Source organism: Mus pahari, chromosome 14, assembly GCF_900095145.1.
Source record: "Mus pahari chromosome 14, PAHARI_EIJ_v1.1, whole genome shotgun sequence".
In the NCBI taxonomy this organism is placed as follows: Eukaryota; Metazoa; Chordata; class Mammalia; order Rodentia; family Muridae; genus Mus; species Mus pahari.
Window position 1 is genome coordinate 41810236 of NC_034603.1, and position 25569 is coordinate 41835804.

The 25569-nt window shown below is 36.9% G+C and overlaps 1 protein-coding gene across 1 annotated transcript; it reads left to right on the forward strand.

Annotated features, from left to right (window-relative positions):
* The first annotated feature begins 10813 nt into the window (after nucleotides 1–10813).
* On the forward strand, nucleotides 10814–24628 carry LOC110331813 (zinc finger protein 665-like). The gene is given in 8 exon segments (XM_029546121.1): nucleotides 10814–10828; nucleotides 11562–11688; nucleotides 12155–12250; nucleotides 21112–23013; nucleotides 23083–23846; nucleotides 23848–23889; nucleotides 23892–24110; nucleotides 24485–24628. Coding segments are annotated over 8 exon segments (3309 nt in total).
* The last annotated feature ends 941 nt before the right edge of the window (nucleotides 24629–25569 follow it).

Below are 25569 nucleotides of genomic sequence, written 5' to 3' on the forward strand. Positions count from 1 at the left end.
AAGATTGGTGAGAAACTTATCTCAGAAGTAGAAGCTGAAAATGTGATTTGGCATTTAAGCACAGATAACAGGTTATTATTGTTGAACTAAGGATGTCTTGTATTCTTCTTTGGAACATTTTTCACTCTACATAGGCATTAATAGTCATCATAAATATCAAAACAACTAATAGTATCCAAAGATGCTCTGCAAGCTTCAAAGGTGAAATACCTAGCTGTGGAGCCTATGAACACCAACAATGATCAGAATGTCCAGATATAGACGAGAGTGCAAAATATCAGTGGCACTGATAGCTTGGAGGAAACCAACAACTATATAATATTAGTTAAGACCCACTGAGGGAAATTATTCCTAGTACTATGAAACCAAGTACTAGGTGAGTACTTGGTGAGGTCATGAACTCTAGAAGGAACTCTATTACTGTCTGATTCCTAAACCAGTAGAATACCCAACAGCGTTCTAAATTCATATCCTGATATCCAAAAATAAGTTTATCTTTCACCCCTCATCAAAGGACCTTCTCTTTGCAACAAACAAAAACCATCACATCGGTCCACAACTGGTCAAAATGCAGAGAACAACAGACTTTAGGATGCCAATCTCCAGCTGATACATCTACAACTTCTACATCTATAATGTGAGGAACATAAAGGAAGAAAGAGAATAAGAAAGACTGAGAACTAGAGGACCAGGCAATTTGCTATGAGGAAGTGACTTCTACAGATGAAAGGGAGTTACACCAATGAAATCTTAGCAATGTGGTTGCCTAAACAAGATCTATGCAATGAGAACATCAGGTGACATGCTAACATAGATAAGGGAAATAGACAAAGAGCTACAGACAGATAATGACTGCTAAAAAAGGGGGGGGGGTAAATCAGCCTCCCCAGGGATGAGCCCCTAAATGCTTATCCAATACCAAGTGGTCAGCTGTATACACACACATATATAAGAAAAACTAAATGGAATCATTTGGTTATATTTATGTATACATATAATAAATAAAGAAGAGATCAAGAATTTCAGAGTGAATGGAAGAGCACAAGGTAGCTTTAAAGGGGGAGGAAGCTGCAATAGGAATGATGTAAATTAGTACTCACTAATTAAATTATCAAAAATAAATACTAAATAAGATAAACATAAAAGCCAGTGCTACACACAAAACGTAGGTCTAAGGGTACACTGTGTCGTCAATGAGTCTCATAGAATGGGAGGGAGCCCATAGCAAAAGTGTGGGGACTATGTTCCTTAAAATGGTACTGTAACAGCTGTTCCTGGTTGTCAATTTGACTATATTTGGAATGAACTACAATCCAGAATTGGAAGGCTCACCAGTGACCCTAATCTGGGGGCTGGAGAGATGGCTCAGTGGTTAAGAGCACTGTCTGCTCTTCCAGAGGTCCTGAGTTCAATTCCCAGCAACCACATGGAGACAAGCCAGTAAAGAACACCCCTCCATGGCCTCTGCACCAGCTCCTGCTTCCTGCCCTGCTTGAGTTCCAGTCCTGACTTCCTTGGTGATGGACAGCAGTATGGAAGTGTAACCTGAATAACCCTTTTCCTCCCCAACTTGCTTCTTGGTCATGATGTTTGTGCAGGAAGAGAAACCCTAAGACAGGTACAAATGCATATTTAAACTCTAGGCTCTGAATCCTATGTGACTAAAAGAAAATTACTAAATTACTATGAAATTCAGTTTATCAATCTGTAAAATTTGAGGAATATAGACATATGACAGAATCATTGGAAGGACTGATTAGAATTTAATCAATCTAATGTAAAGTTCTTAGTAAATGAACATAGCAAACATGTGATAAAGGTTAACCATTGATATTAAATTATTAAAGGTGTTGTTAATACTCTACAAGGAACCCTGTGTATTGTTGAATTTAATTCTCACAGAAAACCTTAGAAAGTAAATCATTTACATTCACAGATTGAAAAAAAAGCTGCAGCTCGAAGAAGATATGTAGTTATTAGGAAAGGAGGACAAGGACAAATTTCTGCATCCCACAAAACTTGCATTGCCTCTAGGGTTTGGGCAGATAATCAGTTGTCTGACAGAGTAAAGAGTAGGAAGGCCATATTGCACAGCTGCATCATCAGTTCCTTCTTTCATCTCCTCTATTGCTAAGGCTTAGAGCTCAAAGGGCATGATAGGCCCAAACCCAAGATAAAAAGCATCATTGCCCCCCCATCAACTTCATGTTTTCTCAAGCACAGTGCTTCCATGTCCTCTCCTAGAATCATTGCATGAATCTTAAGACACAGTCCCTCTGGCCCTCACTAACATGGTGCTAGGTGGGAACATATTTTATCCTTGAGGATATGCTATGAATATCCTCATATGGTTACAATGGGCCTCTCTGACTTGTCTTCTTTCTTGGGTTTCTCCTTCGTTCCCAGACCAAAAAGAGTTTCTCTTATCAACTACAAACTTAGAAGTCAGCCTGACTCAGTCCTCAAATCCTGTTTATAGCAGGCATATGAAGCAGCTATATTCTCAGCCTCAAGACCCTGTTCAGACCTGGCTTCACCTATAATTCCCTGAGTGACTTGGGGAGAGCAGATAGCCCTTATGCCCTTGTCTATAAACTGAGCTTGTGACCTATCTCCTTTGTGTGTCTGTAGACAATATGAGGATGAAAAAAATTCTGGATCACTACTGTGTTGTGAAGCTCTTCTGCCTCAGCAAGGTAGTGTTTATTAGGGTTTTGTCTTTGACAAGACCTTGTCTGTTCCCAACCCTCCTCTCATTCCTTTGGACTAATTTTGAGGTCACAAGAGGCTGAAACTATGATGGAAAATCCTCAAGACAGAGATATTGCAGCCTCTCTTTGTCTTGTTTCCCCTCTCTATATATACATATAGTGCCCTGTTGTCATCACTAAAGCTGATTAATTTGTGTGTTCCTTGTTCTCTCACTTCCCTTTCTACTAAACCACACTGGTCCCCAGCCTTTCCTCTGCCCTTAAGTCACCAGACAGGGCTTCAGCTGATTCTCAGTGAGTTGACATTCTTGGCTTTACAGATAGGTTGGTCATTGTCTTAAAAACAAAAACAAAATTTGCTGCAGATGGCAAGTCTTCCCCAAGTGAGTGTAAGAGCTGATTTAGTGTCAGAGATGGCCTTTTCCACTGGAGGACCTCTCATAATCCCATTAACAACAGACATCTGGACAGTGCTGTTAGGTAACTTTACACATGTTTAGTTTTAAGGTCAAAGCAGCAACTACCTTTTTGTGCCAAGACATAACTGTTTTTTTTTAATAAGGAATAACTGTTCTAACGAGAAAAATGACTAGTAAAGTTTACATTTAAAACTATTTGTGTAGCCAACACTGTCTTCAAATTTGTGATCCTTCTGTCTCTGACTCTTTTAGCAAAATCTATGGACAATGTCTACCCCCATATATAAATAATTAATAAATATAGATAGATAGATAGATAGATAGATAGATAGATAGATAGATAGATAGATAGATAGATAGATAGATGATAGATGTGGGGCAGTGGGCTATGCATAGATAGATAAATAGATAGATAGATAGATAGATAGATAGATAGATAGATAGATAGATAGATAGATAGATAGATAGAGTCAAGGCAAAAGAGAAAAGAAAAGTATTTGTGAGCATGTTGGTTACTAGAACTGTATTTTTCACCTGGCATCATGGCAACTACAGAAATATGTGCTTCTCATTCAATTCTTGCCACCATCTCTTTAAAGTCTGAAGTTTTTCCAAGTGCATATTGTTCCCCATGAAAAAATTTTGGAAACTCTTTTTATCCAGTGTTTTGTTTTCTCTTTTCTTTCTTTTTATTAAACATGTATAGCCATTCATTTTTGGTGAAGGGTTGCACACTCACTGTGGGTGCATGAGTATAGGTCCCAAAGAGAAATCATATGTGGAGATTATGGATACTAGAGTGACTGAGACAGTAGCTAAGTGATTTATATGAGGTAAGCACTATGTAAAATATAGGAATAGTGCATAAGGATTGTTGAAGACATAAGTGTCACTTTGGAATGAAGAGGAATCAGTCAAGGTAGTACTGTGGAAGGAGTATCCATCATTTGCACCAAATTGTAATGATGTGGCCAGGAGACACTACAAGGGAATTCTATGCAGAGAAACTAACAGAAGCAAACATGAGGATGCAGGAAATTAAAGATCAAAGGTTGCTGTGGATGTGACCTGCTAGGGAGCTCATTACAACTTGATCTACTTGCCTGCAAGACAAGATCTTAGAGTCCACAGGAGCACAGACACAGGGATTATGGGTGGAATTTGAGTCATAGAATAGTTCAGAGAGCTTCAGGGAGAAGTTAAGAAAGGCAAGGTCTCAAGCCCTTGAGACCCTGGTTTAACTGTAGTGTTAGTAGTTAAGCACAGGGGGTCTGGAGGGTGAAGCCTTTCTGTGACTTGGTTTGATGCATGCTCATGTTTTTATTGATGGGAAGCAAGGATATATCTGGAGACTATGATCCTTAGTAAGGTAACCCAATCACAAAAGAAATCACTAGATATGCACTCACTGATAAGTGGATATTAGCCCAGAAACTTAGAATACCCAAGATATGTATTTGTGTATGTGTACTAAAATGAATGTAAAGACATTTATGGTTTGGTAAGTATTTTGGTTTACTAAATACTGGTTTACTTATTACACAGAACAAATTAGGTAGTGTTCCTTTCTGTTACTGCTTTGTGGAATACTTTGAATATTATTGGTTTTAGGTCTTCTTTGAAGGTCTGATAGAATTCTACACTAAAATCATCTGGTTCTGAACTATTTTTTGGTTGGCAAACTTTTAATGACTGGTTCTATTTCTTTAGGGATTATGTGACTGTTTAGATGGTTTGTCTGATGCTTATTTAACTTTGGTACCTGGTATCTGTCTAGAAAATTATCCATTACATCAAGATTTTCCAGTTTTGTTGAGTCTAGGCTTTTGTAGTAGGATCTGATGATATTTCTTTATTTCTATTGTTAGGTCTCCAATTTCATTTCTGATTTTGTTACTTTGGTTATTGTTTCTGTGCCCTTGGGTTAATCTGGCTAAGGGTTTATCGATCTTGTTGATTTTCTAAAAGAACTAGCTCCTGGGTTTGTTGATTCTTTGTACAGTTCTCTTTTTCTGACTTGTTGATTTTAGCCCTAAATTTGATTATTTCCTGTCATCTATTCCTCTTAGGTGTATTTGCTTCTTTTGTTTTAGAGCTTTCAGATGTGCTGTAAAGATGCTATTGTATGCTCACTCCAGCTTCTTTTTGGAGACACTCAGAGCTATGAGTTGTCCTCTTAGCACTGCTTTCATTCTACAACCACTTTAATCTACTGACAGATAAATTTGTTCTGATAATGACTGGGCAAGGCACAGATGAAGAAGTATAGAAGAATATCATTGAGATTCATTTCATTGAGTTTTATGTTTCATTTCTTCCAGTCATGTTTAGTTCTACCCTAGGTCTCTGAGCGGTCCAGTCCCTAGTTTCTAGTCATTCAGGCAGTGTGTAGGTTCCATAGTTCCCCTTGTGGACTGGGACTAAAATTTAACCAGACATTGGTTGGCTACTCCCACAAGTTCTGCACCACCATTGCTCCAGTACATCTTGCAGTCAGGACAGTTTGTAGGTGGGAATGTTTTGTTGTTGGGTTGGTATCTTGGTTTCTCTTTCCGAAGCATGCATAGTAACTTCCTGCAATAAAGAGATGAAAATGTAGGGGTGGAGATTTCCATCCCTTGCTAACTTGATCTCTCTATGTTCCATGAGATATATGGTTTCTTTGGCAATGGGGTCCAAATCTCAAGTTTCAGAGAGCTAGCCTCTGTCCTAGTATTAGCCTGGGTTATTTAGGGATGTACATAGGACCACCACAGCCAATAACTCAACTAAATGTAACCCACTAGTGGAAACATATTTCTGGCCAAAAAAGATGTCCAGTTCAGACTCTGTATCCTCCATTGCTAGGCGTCCTCTCTTTGGGTCACAGTCATATATTCCTGAAAGTTCCCTTGCACCAGGTTTTTACCAATCCACAAATATCTCACAGCCAAATCAAGCTGTCTCTCAGTTCTCTCTCTCTCTCTCTCTCTCTCTCTCTCTCTCTCTCTCTCTCTCTCTCTCTCTCTCTCTCTCTCTCTCCATTTCTTCTGCCGCCACATCCCTCCTATTTCTGTCTAGATCTGTATTCAGTCCACTCTCAGAGTATGTTTTATTTCCCCATCTCATGGAGATCCATAATTCCTCAGTATAACCCTCCTCTTTACATATCCTCTCTGGATTTGTAAATTGTAGCTTGATTATAATTTGTTTAGGAGATAATGTGTGGGCCACAGAAGCAACAGAGCTCCTGGGACACGGTCCTACTAGGGGCCTTCATCCTCAGCAAGGAAGTGGAGCTGATCCTCTGTCCTCTGTGCACCTTCCCTGCCAGAGGAGAGCTTGCCTCCAAGGAATGCTCTGACACCAGGACTCAGGTGAGATCACCATTTTCTCTCCAGTGTCTCCCTAAGGCTGAGCCAAGCAGTAGAGAGTGTGCCACAGAAGCAACTGGGCTTCTGGGACAGGGTCCTACTACCAGCCTTCATCCTCATCCAGGAGGTGGAGCTATTCCTCAGTAATTTGTACACTGGTCTTGCCAGGAGAGAGCTGGTCTCCCAGGAGTGCTGACACAGGCTTACGGTCTCACAGGAGGAAAAAGCTCCAGGGAGAGACCGCTAGAATATCTAACACAAGAGAATACCAGATGGTGAAAGGCAAATGTAAGAATCTTACCAACAAAAACCAAGACTCCTTGGCATCACCAGAATCCAGTACTCCCACCACTGCAAGTCCCTAATATCCCAACACACCAAAAATGCAAGGTGTGGATTTAAAATCATATCTCATTATGCAAATTGATCCATTCTTATCTCCTTGGACAAGGCCCAATTATAAGTGGATCAAGGAACTCCACATAAAACCAGAGACACTGAAACGTATAGAGTAGAAAGTAGGGAAAAGTCTTTAAGATATGGGCACAGGGGAAAATATACCTGAACAGAAGGGCAATGGCTTGTACTGTAAGAGCAAGATTCAACAAAATGGACCTCATAAAATTGCAAAGCTTCTGTAAGTCAAAAGACACTGTCATTAAGACTAAAAGGCCACCAACAGACTAGGAAAAGATCTTTACCACTCCTAAAGCTGATTGGGGACTAATATCCAATATATTCAAAGAACTCAAGAAGCTGTACTCCATAAAATCAAATAACCTTATTAAAAATGGGGTACAGAGCTAAACAAAGAATTCTCCACTGAGGAATACCGAATGGCTGAGAAGCACCTGAGAAAATGTTCAACATCCTTAATCACCAGGGAAATGCAAATCAAAACAACACTGAGATTCCACCTCACACAAATCAGAATGGCTAAGATCAAAAAGACAGAAAACATCTTTTTCACCCTTTTGATCTCAGGTAATGCATATCTTAAATCCTGAGTTGTGTTTCTTGTATGCAGCAGAATGATGACTCCTGTTTTAGGATCTGTTTGCTCGTCTGTGTATTTTTATTGGGAAATTGAGTCCATGGTGTTGAGAGATATTAGTGACCAGTGATTGTCAATTCCTGTTATTTTGACATAATATGTGTGCTTCTCTTGTTTTGTTTTTGCTGTTATAGAATTACTTACTTCCTGTTTACTTGGATGTAGTTATTCTTCTTGGGATGGAGTTTTCATCCTAGCATTTTCTGTAGAGCTGGATTTGTGGATGGGTATTGTTTAAATCTGGATTTGTCTTTAAATATTTTGTTTTCTTCGCCTGTGGACATTGGGAACTTAGTTGAGTATCTAGGTTGGCATATGCAGCATTGTTAGAGGTTACAATTTACCTGTTCAGGCCCTTATAACTTTTAGAGTCTTTGTTGATAATTTTGTTATAATTATCATGAGTCTGCCTTTGTATGTTACCCTGCCCTTTTAATTTGCCTCTTTTAATATCCTTTCTGTGTTTTGTAGAATTAGTGTTTCCATTGCTACACTGTGGAAGGGATTTCTTTTCTGGTCCTGTCTAATTGGTGTTCTGAAAGATTCTTATATATTTATGGGCATCTTTTCTTTAGGTTGGGAAAGTTTTCTTCTATGATTTTGTTGAAAATAATTTCTGGTCTTTGGAGCTAGAACTCTTCATGTTCTTGTATTCATATTATTCTTAGATTAGAACTTTTCATGGTATCTTACTGAGAGTCAGCCTCAGAATGAGGAGAGTCCTGAGAAAGATGGGAATGGGAATGGTGATGATTCAATAATGACTCAGAGTCAGTAGTAGATGCAAGCTACTAGGTCAGGTATTCTCTCTGTTCTATCAAGATTCTCATCATTCTTTATTTTTCAGCTTAATTACTTCTTCCTTCTCATTTGCTTTCTCCTTTCTCATGATGTTGCCTTCTCCCTACCAGAGAATATGAAGCAGGCTTTTATTTATGTATCATCAATGCTTTAGTAAATTATTAATAATTTATATATTTTAATTATTAATAATCATTAAAAATGCTTAGGTTTCTTAAATTCTATGAGTCCCAGATCAGTAGCCCCAACACCTGTTTCCTTAGAGCAAAAAGTAAACTTCAAGCTAAAGCATAATTCCTTATTATTTTACAGAGCCTCTTCGTCATAGGTAGCTGGGCACAGTTCTTACTGTTTTCTTGTACAGCAGATATCAGCCTTTAGTGACTACTTTAGTGTAAGAAGGAAAAGCGACAGACTCCTTAAGTAGAAGTGATTTCTTTTCTCTCACCCAATACCAGATCAGGTTCCCCTCTTCCCCCCAATTGCCCCACCCTGTCCACTTTCCCTCCCAGGTCCCTCCCTCCTGTGGGAACTAAAAAGGGGGCCTAGGAGAAAGAGGAGGGAGAGAGGATAGCCCACATCCAGCCGGAGTTCCACCGATGCTCTGGGCAGGTGGACATGGGAGGACTGCCAGATGCTTTCCACTTGGCCCCTGGGTAGGCATCTAAGCCTCTGATCCACTCTATGGGTGGGCGTACAAGGGGCAGTCCCCAAAACCAAAAGGTGCCCCAGGGTTACACCCTGTAGGCCCAGGGTTATGGGAGAGAGGGCTGAGGGAAGAGAGGTCCCCACACAGGCAAGAGTAAGTGCAGAGGACCTTGAGTGGAGCACAGGCAGGCCTTCCATCAGGAGATTAGAAACAGTTCATTAGGAGAAAGTCTATCCCATCCTCCAAGTGCAGTGGGCCTTGATGAACAGAGACAGTCTATGGTTTTAGAGCTTTATTATAGAAAGTCAGGGAGAAAGGAGAGAAGGTAAAAGAAAAACAGAGACCAGCCATGGCCAAGAGGAGAGAAGGGAGAAGAGGAGAGAGAGAAGAAAGGCTAGGAATAAGAGGGAGAGAAAGGAGAGAAGAGAGGAGAGAGGAGAGGAGAGGAGAGGAGAGGAGAGGAGAAAGAGGGAGTGAGAGAGTGAGGAGGAGCCAAACAGCCCCTCTTAAAGTATGCTGCTATTTTTTTTTCTGTTGCTAGGTAACTGGAAAGGAGTTTAGCCTGAAGGTCAGAAGCTTAGGACAATGCCTATGTGACTTCTAGACATGCTTCTCTTTTGGGGGCTGTGGGGGGGCAGTAACTTCGACAGGTGCCAGGGTCCAGGAGACATGAGAGAACTCCTTCTGTCCCATGTAGGTGATTTATCACCACCGGGTCCTGGAGTTAAACATCTCAGCTCAGACTGGAGATCGACCAGACTGTATGTGCATACCCCAATGCCCCACACCCTTCCTTGCCACTTGTGATTGCTTTCTTCTCTCTCCTAAGTGGAACTGAGCTCATGTCTCTAGCTGCATACGTAGCAGAAGATGGCCTATTCAGCCATCATTGGGAAGAGAAGCCCATTGGTGTTGCAAACTATATATGCCCCAGTACAGAGGAACGCCAGGGCCAAGAAATGGGAATGGGTGGGTAGGGGAGCAGGGGCGGCGGGAGAGTATAGGAAACTTTTGGGATAGCATTCGAAATGTAAATTAAAAAATATCTAAGAAAAAAAAGAAAAAGAAAAAAGAAAAAAAGAGCTCAGCTGCCTTCAGTGACAGGTGATGGTATTAGAATATGTGCAAATGTATCCTATTTACATATGAACAGATAGTGTTTTTGATAATGAATCCAAAAGAAGCAATGTCACTGTGAGATACATGATCATGGGTTATTCTTTAAACTCTCAAAATCATGGTATTTTAGAATGGGACATGGAAACCAAAAGTAATACCTCAGTGGAGACAATGGTGAGGCAAGAATTCATTGCCTTGTTTGTTCTTGGCCACAGGAAAGTATTTTGCTTACTCATTATGAGAAATACTTTCACCTGGGGTAGCCTCACAGATACTGGCCATTATTGCAAATAAAGGCATCAATTTTCTTTAGATAAACCATCTCAAGCAAAGGTAAAGAAAGCAAAGAGTGAACATCAATTTTAACAGTGTTCAGCCTTCATTTAAAATCCCACTCTGCCAGCGTGAGGTGTAGAGCAGGGCACTACAGCCACATACGCAGATCTGCAGAGAAATATACCAGCTTCTGTAAAAACAGGGCATCTGATTCAGGAAAGGAAAAATTTTTTTGCTGCCTATTAAAGCTCATCATTCCTGCATCTGTTCTCTGGAGAAGGCTTGATGGAGTTTTGATTCCTGCTTTTTTACTCCTCAGTTTTACCAGGGAGAGGGAGGACCTGCTGCCTCTGAATAAAGAGCAGATTCTGGAAAGTGAAATTTTAGTATAAACATTTGTGAAACGTTCCATTCTGCAGGAAGAAGACGAGATGTGTTCTTCACAGGTAAATGCATGCATGGGTATGGGAAAGGATGACTCTTCTTACAGATATAACTTCATAGTTCAAACATCCAACCTTTCACTATGCCAACTCACATTTACAGAACTATTTTTTCATAAGATTATCTGTTATACAATAAGTTATATAACTTATTATAATTTATAATCAGAAATTATAATTTATAAATAGTACAAATTTCATATTATTTATTTTACATTAAATTATACATTAAATATATAATATGTAAATAATACGTAACAATTATTATATATAAAATTATATAGTAAGTATATGATAAACAAGTTATATAATAAGGCTGAGAGCCTATTGTAGTCGTTCTCAGCCTTCCTACTGCTAAAACCCTTTAATAGTGTTCCTCAGGTTGTTGTGACCTTAACTATTCATTTATTTTTATTGGTAGTTCATAACTATAACTTTGCTACTGCTATGAAGCCTAATGTAAATATCTCTGCTTTCTGCTGGCTTAGACGACCACCATTAGATCATTTAGGAGATCATGGTATTTGTTCCCCAAAAGGGTCACAGGTTGAGAACTGCTAGCCTATTGGATCTTTACAGAGAAGTTACAGAATTCTTTCACTCAGATCATAATTAATCAAATAATAATATTAGTTATTGATAACAGAACAAGTTACATAGTTAAATAATATTTCCTTAGGTCAAATCTAGAGCTTAGAAAATGAACACAAGGGAATAGTGTTAACTTTAATTTCAGGGTGTATTGACATTCCTGGATGTGGCTATAGAGTTCTCTAAGGAGGAGTGGGAATGTCTGAATTCTGCCCAGAGGGCTTTGTACAGAGATGTCATGTTGGAGAATTACAACAACCTGGTTTCTGTGGGTAAGAATATTTTTATTCCATAATTTTTACTTCATCTTTGGGATGTCTAAAATTGCTATTAGTATTTGAATCAGACATTCATTAATTAGTCTATCTATTAAACTTTATATGTATTGATTGCTGGTTTATTTAAAGCTAACATGATATGTTCCTTCTCTTTCTTTCTTTCTTTTTTAACATTTAACGCAATGATCCTTCAATCTTACTTGCTTTTTGTATGAGTCTTTAGCATTTATATGTGAGTCTATTTTGGCCTCAATAGTTATCTTTTTCTAATGTGGTAGTTTTAAACAGACATTCATAATTTTGAAAAGAATTGAGTTATGGAGAGTCTAAAACATTTTGGAAAGACGAGACTATAAGAAAGTCATTCGGGTATGTTTTGCTCTTCTCCATGGTACACACATGGCACATTCCTGTGCGAGTACCCAGCTATGTTCAATGGTTTGTCTGTTTGAATATACAGGTGTTGCTGTTTCAAAACAAGAGGTAATCATCTGTCTTGAACAAAACATTGAACCATGGATTGTTGATGGAGAGGAAACAAAAGTAAGAGGACCAGGTAATTGGAAATGAATAAACATGTGATGTGATGATTCTAAGCCAAGGAGCAATCTAACCCCGAAGTGTGATTAGACAAGTTCGTCAGAGTAATGTACCAGAGAAATAGCACACCATGTTTTTATATAAGTTTTGTCTTATTTTACCTGATAGTAGGGGTATGAAATGTAGTGCATTATACCCATCTAATGAAGTGGTATAAGACTATTCTGTCTTCTAATTACTGTCATTATTTTTGTTGCATGCATATAAGTATATTTGAGAGATTATTGTTTTATTACCCCTGTAAAGAATTTTATAGAGTATATTTTGCTCATATTTTTCTCTCTTTCATCTTCTTGCAGACCATGTCCACTCCCCATGCTATCTCAATATCATTATTTCTCTGACCTTCTCTCTCTCAAAGGAAAAAAAGAAAAACAAATATAGAAGCCAAAAAATTGNATTTACACTGGGAGTCAGATTTGTGTTGTAAACTTTACCTTAACATAATCCATGGAATATAATTAATAGACCCAATGTTATACTGTAGAATAAAACTTCTTATCCCTCTCTAAGAGAAAAGAAAACGTAACATATTGTTCTGTAAGCACATGTGTGAGCATTTACTTGATTAATGCTGGATGGAGAGGTGGGGATCAGATTCCTGTAGATAGTGCTATCCCTCCCTAATTATGCAGTCCTGGGACAGATAAAAGAGAAAGTAGAACAAGCCAGGGGAAACAAGCCAATAGGAAGGATTCTCCCAAGACTTCTGATTCAGTTTTTGCCTTGAGTTCCTGCCCTGATCTCCTTACTCCCCTCATCATAGACTATGTTTAAGATATGTGAGCTGAAATAAACCCCCTTCTCTCCAAAGAAAATCTGTGTATTTTGGTTAAGTTCTTCCCTTGTGTGACACTTTCTACCTATTTCCCCTTCTCAAAGCTGGGGTTTTATCTGCTTTGAACTTGCATTGGTCTGGTGGATGCTGTCACATTCTCAGTGAGTTTATATGGGTATTACTCTTGTTATGTGTGGAGTTGTTGTTTATTTAGCATCATTCATTACCTATGCCCTTTACAATCCTCCTCTCTCATCTTCTGCATTGGCCCTGAGCACTGACAGGAGGGGTATGATAAAGATAGCTACATAAAACTGAATGCTATAATGTCTCTCAATTTCTGAACTTTCCCAGTTGTTGCCATCCATATTAAGCTTCCCTATTGAAGGTTGGGTGATGCACAGATCTACTGAAAATGTAATATATCTTTAGGTGTCTTATTATTAGGATTTTATTTGTAGGAATAATAGTAGATTTTAATATAGGACCTAGAACATGTTTAGTCTCTCAGATTGTGGGCCTCAGAAACAGTGACAGATATAGGTTTTAACTTAGAGACTCACCATGATGCCAATCAAACAGTGGTAGGTATTATCAAATCATTTATAATTTACAGCAGTGAGCATATCTTACAGTAAGGTCAGCATTGCACATCACAGATTAAATAGCTGGGTGAGACAAATAGTTAGTTTTGTCCTCCTATATCCAAGTATTACCTAAATATACTATGAATGTAAATCAGTAGGCATGAAAATACAGTTTAATATGCAGCTCAATATTTCTGCTGCTTTATATATTTATTGTCTTTGGCAGTGGCCACATATCCTCAGGTTTGGAGTGAAAAAAAGTGTTTGGAATTACCTGTGCTATTTCAGTGGAATATAGGTCTTTCGGCCTATAATTCAAAAAGTTACAATCCATTTCTTGTACTATATGCTATGTATACTGGAAATGTGACATGTAGCTTTGTATTGTCTGTTCTAATTTGTGGCAATGTCATCTAAACAGCACTTCAAATGTTCATGTGTTAGGAAACTTCTGTAATAGTAGTTTACAATATGGCATTAAACAATATGTATTGTAAACCAGAGGAATGGTGCAGAAGTTAGAGCTGCTTGCATTGCTATCTTATGACTTGAGTTCAATATCCAGAAAACACCTGGTAGAAAATGAATTCTACAAAGCACCCCTGAATACATGTATACTCCTATACATAGTACATCTATAACTTCAAAAATTGCTCTTTACTGTTATTAATAACCATAATGGTTCTTCTCTATTCTATGTCCTATCTCTTGATATAATCTTGACCTTACTTCTCCTTTATAACAAGTCTTTTATTTTTCCTTCTATGAAAAAAACAAACAAGTGTATCTTGGACCCTAACTAGCCACCTAGCCACAATAGATAGTCTAAACATAACAGATATACCCAACTCTTAAACACTAACCTAGCACATGAAAGAAAGCTTGCAGTGTATTTTTATTGTTGGAGTACCTCATTTATATTGATTGCTCCTAGCTTTATCCATTTATCTAAAAATTTAACAATTAAAGGAATGAAACATTTCATAAACCCTAAAAGAATGTTGTATTTATGGCTCACAAACATTGAATCAAGATGAAATTGACCCTTAAGCCAACACAAATCTTCTGATGAAAAAAAGATATAATCAGAGCCTTCCAACTAAAGAAATCCCATGGCCAGATGGATTCAGGAAAGAGAATTACTAGAACAGCAAGTTACAACTAAATCCTAGTTTCTTTAAGTTTTTCTTCAGTGTAGAAATTCAAGGAATTTTCATTTTCTTTTCTTCTTCTTCTTCTTCTTCTTCTTCTTCTTCTTCTTCTTCTTCTTCTTCTTCTTCTTCTTCACCTCCTTCTTCTTTTCTTTTTTTTCATTGAGTATGTTCTTTATTTATATTTCAAATGTCATCCCCTTTCCCACTTTCCCTCCCTCTCAGAAACAACCTATCACATCCTCCCTCCCCCTGTTTCTGTTTCTATGAGGGTGGTCCTCCACCCACCCACCCACTCCCACCTCTCTGTCCTCAACGACCCTATACTGTGACATATATCAAGCCTTCATAGGTCCAAGGAACTCTCCTTCCATTGATGCATGACAAGGACATCCTCTACTACATATGCAGCTGGAGCCATTTGTAATCCTTTGTTGATGGCTTAGTCTTTGTGAGTTCTAGAGGCAGATGTTAGCAGCAACAATTGGACTGAGTGAAGGGTCCCTAATAGAGGAGATAGAAAAGGGACTGAAGGAGTTTCAGGGGTTTGCCACCCCAAAGGAAGAACAACAATATCAACCAACCAGACCCCCCAGAACTCCCAGGGACTAAGCCATCTTTCCTTCTTTTAAGAAGCCACTCTGAGTTTGTTTGAAGTACTCCCAGAGCTCGAGTCTCTAGCTGCATATGTAGCAGAAGATGGCCTAGTCAGACATCATTGGGAAGAGAGGACCCTTGGTCTTGCAAACTTTATATGCCCCAGTACAGGGGAACACCAGGGCCAAGAAGGGGGAGTGGGTGGGTAGGGGAGCGGGGTGGAGGGTATAGGGGACTTTGGGGATAGCATTTAAAATGTAAATGAAGTAAATACCTAATAAAAATTGGAAAAAACTAAGGAAATAGGTGTGTCTCATCATCCTACATGAATATAGATGCTAAAATTTCCAGTAAGGTATTTTGAAAACTAACTAAAAAACATATGTAAATGATTATCTACCATTTTTAAGATGGTTTCCATCCAGAGATGGAGATGGTTCAACATAACTTGATCTATAAAGTTGATAATGTTAATAAACAAATACAACATAGATACCACAAAATAATCTCAGCAGATTCTGAAATGGCCTTTGACAAAATACAGCATCATTATGTTATGTTTATAGACAGATCAGGAATAACAAAAGTGGTTTAAAACCAGCCTGGGGACAAGAGCATTCTGCATGGAGAAAAGCTCAAAGCAATTCTACTAAAATCAGCAGCATTAGCAGATTATCCATTTTCTCCATAGATATTCAGTACATTTTTGAAACCATATCTAGAGCAATAAGACTTTTAATAAATTTTAGAGGATATGCATAGAATAGATAGTGTCAAAGTATACTTATTATTTGATAATAATTTTATTTATGAAAGTTGACATGATTTTTTTCAGATTATATATATATGCGGGTGTGTGTGTTATATTTATGCCTTATAATATATATAAAATCTATACAAATATATCCTACCTATATATATATATATATATATATATATATATATATATATATATATATATTATAATTTTAAGTAAATATAAAACAATATTTCTATTTTGGCTTTATGAAAACTGTCTTTTTATTATTTGTCATAAATCTTGCCTCTTTTTCTGTATTGATCTTTTGCCTGCTCCCAGTTTAGATCTTCTTCTATTAGTTTTCCACTACATATGATCAGCATTATGGTTCTCCAATGCAGGACATTCATTGTTTAAACAATATATAATCATAAACAGTAAAAATCCACTCACAGATATGTTTTATGTAATTGTAAATACACACATATCTAAAAGACACACCACACACACACACTCACAAACACACATACACATATGTATGTACCTCAAACATAATCAAAGGAAAGAGGAAAGAAAGTCTTTCAACTTGAGAAGAATGACAGGAAACATATAATGATACCTGGGATATGATGGAAGAAAAGAAGGGATGATGAATGTGATATTTATACTTATATTTATGCTTCACCTGAAATATTATTTTCCTTTTCTTTCTTTATTCACTTTACATAAAGCCTTCTTGTTACATGGGTATTTCCCAAGGTATTTTATTTTACTTCTGGCTATTGTAAAGGTTGTTGTTTCTCTTATTTCTTCATCAGCCCATTTATCAATACTAGAAAGGAGGGCTACTGATTGTTTTGCATTAACATTGTAACAAACCACATTACTGAAGGCAAATTTAGCTGTAGGAGTTCTCTGATGGACTTTTGATACTCATTCACTTATGCTATTATATCATCTGTGAATAGCAATATTTTTCCTTTATTCTCTTTTTTAAAAAGAATTTCAAATTTATTTTATTTATTCACATCCCAAATGTTGACTGCTCCAACCTCCTAGAGTTGCTCAACCTACCCCCTACTCTTTTGCCTCTGAGAGGGTATTTCCCCTATCTTCATATTCGCCTTACATGGGGCATCAAATCTCTATAGGATTAGGTACATTCTTTCCCACTGAGGCCAGACAAGCAGTCCTCAGTTACATATGTGTCAGGTGCCTCAGACCAACCAATATGTGATCCTTGGTTGGTAACTTAGTCTCTGGAAGCTCCCAGGGGTATGGGATAGTGGACATTGTTTATCTTCCTATGAGGTTGCCTTCCCCTTCAACTCCTTCAATCCTTCCCTTAGTTCTTCTATAGGCATCCTGGACCTTAGTCCAATAGCTGTAAGTATCTACATCTGTTTGGGTAAGCTGCTGGTAGAGCCTTTCAGAGGACAGTCATGTTAGGCTCTTGTCTGCAAGCACCATATGGAATCAGTAATAATGTCAGGGTTTAGTGCCCATGCATAGGAAGAATCCCAAGTTGGGCTGGTCACCAGTCCATCTGTTCTCAGTCTCTTCTCCATTTTTGTCCCTGTATTTCTTTAGACAGGAACAATTCTGGGTTGGTGACACCATCCCTGACCTTTTACAATTCAGATCTCCTTGATCTCTTTTAGTTATCTCATTCTCTAACTAGAACTTCAAGTACTGTATTTAGGAAATAAGGAGAGTGTGTATAGCATGACCTTTTCCCTGATTTTTTAATTTTCCCTCCATTTAATTTGATTTTGGCTATTGGATTTTTCTGTATTGCCATTCATATGTTTAGCTTTGCATCCTTGATCTCTCCAAGACCTTTAACATGAGGGAGTGTTGTATTTTGTCAAAGGCTTTTTCAGTGTCTAATGTGACAATTGTGTCATTTGTTCTTTCAGTTTATTTATATGGTGTATTATATTAACCAATTTTCACATATTGAATCACCCCTTCATGTTTGAGATGAAGCCTACTTGATTATGTTGGATGATTTGGGCTGTCTTCTTTGATTATGTTTGGGAGAATTTTATTGAGTATTTTTGCATCAATGTTCATAATAGAAATTGGTCTGAAATACTCTTTGGGTGTTGAGTCCTTGTATGGTTTAGAAATCAGGGTGAATGTGCTTGGCAATGTTCCTTCTGTTTCTGTTTCATGGAATAGATGAGTATTGATATTAGCTTTTCTTTGAAGTTCTAATAGAAGTCTCTGCTAAAACCATCTGGCCCTGAGCTTGATGTTGTTCTTGCTGTTGTTGTTGTTGTTGTTGTTGTTGTAAGATTTTAATGAGTGCTTCTATTTCCTAAGTTAAACTGTTTACCTGATCTTGATTTAACTATGGTAAGTGGAGTCTATCCAGAAAATCTTTCATTTCATTTATATTTTCCAATTTTATAGTGTACAGACTTTTGAAGCAAGAATTAATGATTGATTAGATTCTTCAGTGTCTGTTATGTCCACATTTTGATTTCCAATATTGTTTTTTGGGGATAATGTCTCTGGGTTTTGTAGTTTGTGTAAATTTGTCTATCTTGTTGACAAGAACCAGCTCTTGGTTTCCTTGATCCTTTGTGCTATTATCTCTGTTTCTAAACCATTGCTTTCTTCAATAAGTTTGTTTATTTCCTGCCACCCACTCATTATTGGTGTGTTTGCTTACTTTTGTACTGTTTTCAGGTGTGCTTTTACTTTGCTAGTAGGAGGTGTATATATTCTCTTTAAGAAGGCATTTAATGCTATAAGCTTGCCTTTTAGCACAGCTCTCATCTCTCATAAATTTGGGCATGTTTTTACTTTACCTTCAATGAATTAAAAAATAAGTCTTTCAATTCTTTATTTCTTCTTTGACCCTGTAGTCATTGATTAACAAGTTATTCAATTTCTATGAGTTTTTAAGCATACTGTTATTCTGTTGTTGAAGTTCAGATTTAATCCATGGTATGCTGAAAATATGCCAAAGCTTATCTCATTCTTCTTGTATCTGTTGATGCTTGCTTTGTGATGAAGTATATGGTTAATTTTGAAGAAGGTTCTGTGACCTGTTGAGGAGGATGTATTTCTTTTGTATTTGGGTGAAACGCTCTCTATAAATATCTATTAAATCCATTTGATTCATAATGTCTGCTAGTTTTATTATTCCTATGTTTATTTTCTGTTTTGATTATCTGCCCATTGGTGAGAAAGAGGGGTGATGAAGTCTCCCACTATTGTAATATTAGTAATATTGTGTGAGGTTCAATGTATGTTTTGAGCTTCAGTAATGTTTCTTTTTTGAATGTGGGTCCATTTGTGGCATTGAAGTTCAGAACTGAGATTTCATATGCTGGATTTTTCCTTTGATGAGTATATAGTGTCCTTTCCCATCTGTTTTGATTTCTTTTGATTGAAGTCTATTTTTTTAGGTATAGGAATGGCTACTCCAGCTTATTTTGTTTATTTGCTTGGAAAACCTTTTTATCCAGCACTTTTCTCTGATATAACATCTGTCTTTCCTGCTGAGGTATGGATTTTTTATGAAACAAAATGATGTATCCATTCTGATAGCCTCTAACTTTTTATTAGAGTATGGAATCTATTTGTGTTGAGAAATATTAATGACCAATGAATATTAATTCTTGTTATTTTGATGATGGTGTTTATCTGTGTGTGTTTGTGAGAGAGAGAGAGAGTGTGTGTGTGTGTGTGTGAGAGAGAGAGAGAGAGAGAGAGAGAGAGAGAGAGAGAGAGAGAGATCTTCATACGATTATCTTCAAAGTCATTTTCTTGCACTTTATGTTTGCTAAGATATACAGTGCTTACTGTGGTAGCATACCTGTGGTCTTGTGGTATCACATTGCCCTTCATTTTGTTGATTATGTTCTTGCTATCTCCTTCAGCCATCTGATTGTCCCTGGTCTTGGCAGGCCTGGTAGTCCCTGATAGCTGCAGTTGTCTGGGGTTTCAGATAGAGCTGGGTTGCCCTGGGTGACAGCAAGTTTCCAGGGTTGCAGACAGAGCTCACAGTACCTCAGGACTTCAGACCTCTGTTTGTCCAGGGTTTCAGCAGGCCTCTGATGATTGAGACAGATCTTGAGGTTTCTGATGCCTGCAGGCATCTGGGATTGCAGGAAGTGGTGCAAACTGGAAGATGCAGCATGAAGTTGATGGAGTGGACTTTACAGTTGCTGTGCTTTCCAGGGTACCTAGCTGGCAGAGGGGTGGGTGTAGGGATCTCACATGTTTAGCTTGGGTGGCAGCATGCCTTCAAAGATGCAGGCAGATCTATGGCCCAGCAAATGAAGTGCAGATTTAGGATTCTGTGATATATTTCAAAAATAATGTGTGATTGTTCATATTTCAGGTTCAGAATTTCATAATTTAATTTGACATAAAGTTTTTCATTTAGTACTGTGGTTGAAAATTTGAATTATACATATTAAGACTTTTAACATATTTAAGGGTGCTCAGGTTTCTATGGAATTTATCTGTCTCAGTGAATATTCCATTGGATTTGAAAAAAATTAATCTATTCTCATATGCCTGGCATGGATTTTTACCTGATACTTTTCAAGGTTTTCATGTTTCTTTCCTTACAAATATTCCATAAAAATGACTTTAAATCCATTATTTCAAGTGATTATAAGATGATTTATGTTCATATGGATAATTTAGATTCACATTGAGGAAAAAAATTTATTAATGAGTGATGGGGCAACAATTTTGTTTCAAGTTATCTGTTATTCTGATGACTTAATTATGTATCACAAAATATGTAATATTTTAATGAAATATGTCCTAACATCCATTACATGTATGACATGTGTTTCCTTGCAACAATGTTGTTGCACTTCTGTGTTATACACTTTTGCTATTATTCTTGGATTACTGCTATTTGTGCATGATACATGTATATTATATTCATGCAACTCCAAAATGACATGTAATGTATTGCTTTATTACTTTCAGCATTGTCTTGTGAACATACTGAGAATCTACGACAAAAGGTGTATACACAAAATTATTGTCAAAAACAAATAACACAAAGATTTGGACTTAATGGTCTTTTTAACCTATGTAGAAAGAAGTTTTGGCAATATAGAAGTGGCAGTGAGGAGCATGAAATATGTGATTATGAAAATGATCTGCTGGCAAAACACATCTGTTTGAATTCTGAAAAGAATAAAGGAGTTCTAGATATTCAAGAGAGAACTCAGTCTGGGTCACTCCCACTTTTACAATTGGAGGCTACTCTAGCAGAATTTTTACAAGTTTTGAAATGCAACTCTGCTCTACAAAAGAATACAAAAGCCTTAAAGAGTGATATTTGGGTGAATAAACCCACTTCCCTGAAACATTTATCAAGTAGTATGGGATTTAACAGTACTTCAATACTTTATGAACAGAGGAGATTTTGGAGAAGAGAAAAAATTACTGAATATCATCAATGTGAAAGATATTTCTCTAAAAATTCATTACAGCTCCCTCAACAATTAAATCTACTCTGTGACAAGTTCTACCATTTGGGTCAACATAAGAAAATGTCAATGTATGCAGTGAAACTTGCAACATGTCATGTGGGAGGTAGTTGTGGAAACTCCAACAGAGTAAATGATAGTAACATAGACTACATTAAAAACCATTTTCTGAAGTATTACCAAAACAATCAACATGGAGGGATTTTATACCAAGGTAATATCATACTATATGATTCTCATCATGAAACAATTCTAAGTAAAAATGAGGTAAGGAAATGTATTTCAGAAAATCATTATAACCATGATAGTAGACAGGTTATATCTAATCACTGGTCTGAATCATCTTTGCAACAGCAGGATCATACCACAGAGAACCTTCATAAAAATGATTGGGAGGATGCCATTTTAAATGATTCCTTAATTCCTCAGATTTATAATGGAATGTGGACTAAAGGAGATGTCAACAAATACATATGTGATATATACAACAGTGCTTTAATTGAATTCTTATACTTAGAGAAAGATAACATAAAACATATTAAAAAACAACTTTCCAAGGCTCCAGGATGTAATAAGGTCTTGAATTTCAATTGCAATATCATTCAACATGATTCAAATGATAGTGGAGTGGGAATTCAGAAAGTCAAAGTACATATGTATGGTTTTTTTACTATATCAAATCTCTTGAGACATTCAAATTTATCAGCTGAAGAAAACCACTCAAAATATAATGTTCCAGAGAAATGTCCCAGTAAACCCTCAGGCCATATGATATTTCAAGCTAGTGGAAAACCATGGAAATGTGTGCAATGTGGCAAGTCCTTTTCTCAGTACTCAGCTCTTCAAAACCCTCACAGGATCTGTACTGTAAAGAAACTTTATAGTTGTAAGGAATGTTNNAAATCATTTACTTGTTTCTCAAATCTTCNANCTCACCACAGAATACACACTNCACAGGAANTTTATAAATCTAATAAGTGTGGGGAATCATTTACCCAGTCANCAGATNTTCAATTTTATCAGAGAATCCACCACACAGGAAACAAGCCTTACAAATGTAATGAATGTGGTAAATATTTTACCTGTTCCTCAAGTCTTAAAAGGCACTACAGAATCCACACAGGAGACAAACCTTACAAATGTAATGAATGTGGTAAATATTTTGCCCGTTCCTCAAGTCTTAAATATCACCACAGAATCCATACAAGAGACAAGACTTACAAATGTAATAACTGTGGGAAAAGTTTTATACAGTCCTCATATCTTAAAAGGCACTACAGAATCCACACAGGAGACAAACCTTATAAATGTAATGAATGTGGTAAATATTTTGCCAGTTCCTCAAGTCTTAAAGATCACCACAGAATCCATACAAGAGACAAACCTTACAAATGTAATATCTGTGGGAAAAGTTTTATATGGTCCTCAAATCTTAAAAGCCACTACAGAATCCACACAGGAGACAAACCTTACAAATGCAATGAATGTGGTAAATATTTTGCCCGTTCCTCAACTCTTAAAGATCATCACAGAATCCATACAAGAGACAAAATAGACAAATGCAATAACTATGGGGAAAGTTTTATACAGTCCTCAGATCTTAAAAGGCACTACAGAATCCACACAGGAGACAAAACTTACAAGTGTACTGAATGTGGTAAATATTTTACCCAGTCTTCACATCTTCAAGTTCATCAGAGAATCCACACCGGAGACAAACCTTACAAATGTAATGAATGTGATAAATATTTTGCAAGTTCCTCAAGTCTTAAAGATCACCACAGAATCCATACAAGAGAAAAACCTTACAAATGTAATGAGTGTGGGAAAAGTTTTATATGGTCCTCAAATCTTAAAAGGCACTACAGAATCCACACAGGAGACAAACCTTACAAATGTAATGAATGTGGTAAATATTTTGCCCGTTCCTCAACTCTTAAAGATCATCACAGAATCCATACAAGAGACAAACCTTACAAATGTAATATCTGTGGGAAAAGTTTTATACAGTCCTCAAATCTTAAAAGGCACTACAGAATTCACACAGGAGAGAAACCTTACAAGTGTAATGAATGTGGTAAATATTTTATCTGTTCCTCAAGTCTTAAAGTACACCACAGAATCCATACAAGAGACAAGCCTTACAAATGTAATATCTGTGGGAAAGGCTTTATACAGTCCTCAGATCTTAAAAGGCACTACAGAATCCACACAGGAGACAAACCTTTACAAGTGTGATGAATGTGGTAAATATTTTGCTCATTCGTGTTCCTCAGTCTTAAAGATCACCACAGACTTCATACTGTAGACAAACCTGTTAAAAGTAATTAGTGTGGGAAATCATTTACACAGTCCTCAAAACTACAAGCTTACCACAGAATACACACTGAACATGGACCTTATAAATCTAATAATTGTGCGAAGTCATTTACCCAGTCATCAAGTCTTCTGGTTCACCACAGAATCCATACAAGAGAGAAACCTGCAAATGTAATGTAGAAAAAGCTTTATATAGTTCTCAGATCTTAAAAATCACTACAGAATCCACACAGGAGACAAACTTCACAAATATAAGAAATGTGGCATGTCTTTTACCTGATCCTCATCTCTTCAAGTTCATCAAAGGATCCATACTGGAAAACAANCTTATATGTGGGAATGAATGTGGAAAATAAATTTTCTGCTCCTCAAATCTTCATTCTCACCAGAGAATCCATACAGGAAACAAACTTAACAAATGTAGTGAGTATGGAATTGATTTCCCAAGTCCTCAACTTTCCAGTCTCATCACAGAATCCATCCTGGTGGCAAACCTTTCAAATATAGTGAATGTTAACAATCCTTTACCCTGTTCTCAGTAACTTTATACGTGTAATGAATGTGGAAAATACATTTTCCAGCCCTCAAATCTTCAAGGTGACCACAGAATACATACTGCAAACAAACATTGCCAGTGTAAAAATGTAGAAGTCCTTCACACAGAAATCATATTATCAAACCTGTCATAGCAAGAATACTAGAGACAAACTGTACAAATGTAAAGAATCTGGCAAATCATTTATCACTTTCTCAAACCTGAGACCACNTAGAAGATCTATGCAATAGACTAAATTGATGAGTAATTACTGTCCTAGTATTGATACAGAAACCTGTTATTTACAATGAGAAACATATTTGTGAGTATTTAAATGATGTTAAAACCTTACTCTTTATCAGAGAACTCACAGAGGAAAGCCCTGTATTTTATTAGAAATTGGAAATATTTTACCCAGAAACACAGCTTATATTGATATTCAGTTATTTCCAAAACAAACTATGAAAAAATCTTTTACCCGGTATTAACCTAATTATAATTAATTATAATCACATCATAATTACTAATGCTATAGAATTCAGGTTCAAACAAAATTAGAGAAGTAGTATAATAAAAGGATATAAGCCATAGTAATATTAATAGCTATTCTTATACAAACCTTTTGTAAAATGTTCTGTATAGTTTAGTAGGCTAGAATATTGACATTTATGAAATATATGTGATGATTATTTTGTTTTTACTCTTTGAGCTTTTATAAAATATAGATTATAGGAAATTTTTAATCTCAAAATAATCCCTTCTTTGTCAGAATTATCAATAAATATATTACAACTGTCTTCTTATTACTCCTGCCTTGGTGTGATTAGTATCCATTTTTCTGGGATGATATCAGTCTTTTTAACTTATTTTATTAGATAGTTTCTTCATTTACATTTCAAATGCTATCCCAAAGGTCCCCTATACCCTCCCTCCACCCTGTTCCCATGCCCACCCACTCACACTTCTTGGTCCTGGCGTTCTCCTGTATGGGGCATATAAAGTTTGCAAGACCAAGGGGCATCTCTTCCCAAAGATAGCTGACTAGGCCATCTTCTGCTATATATGCAGCTAGAGACATGAGCTCTGGGGATACTG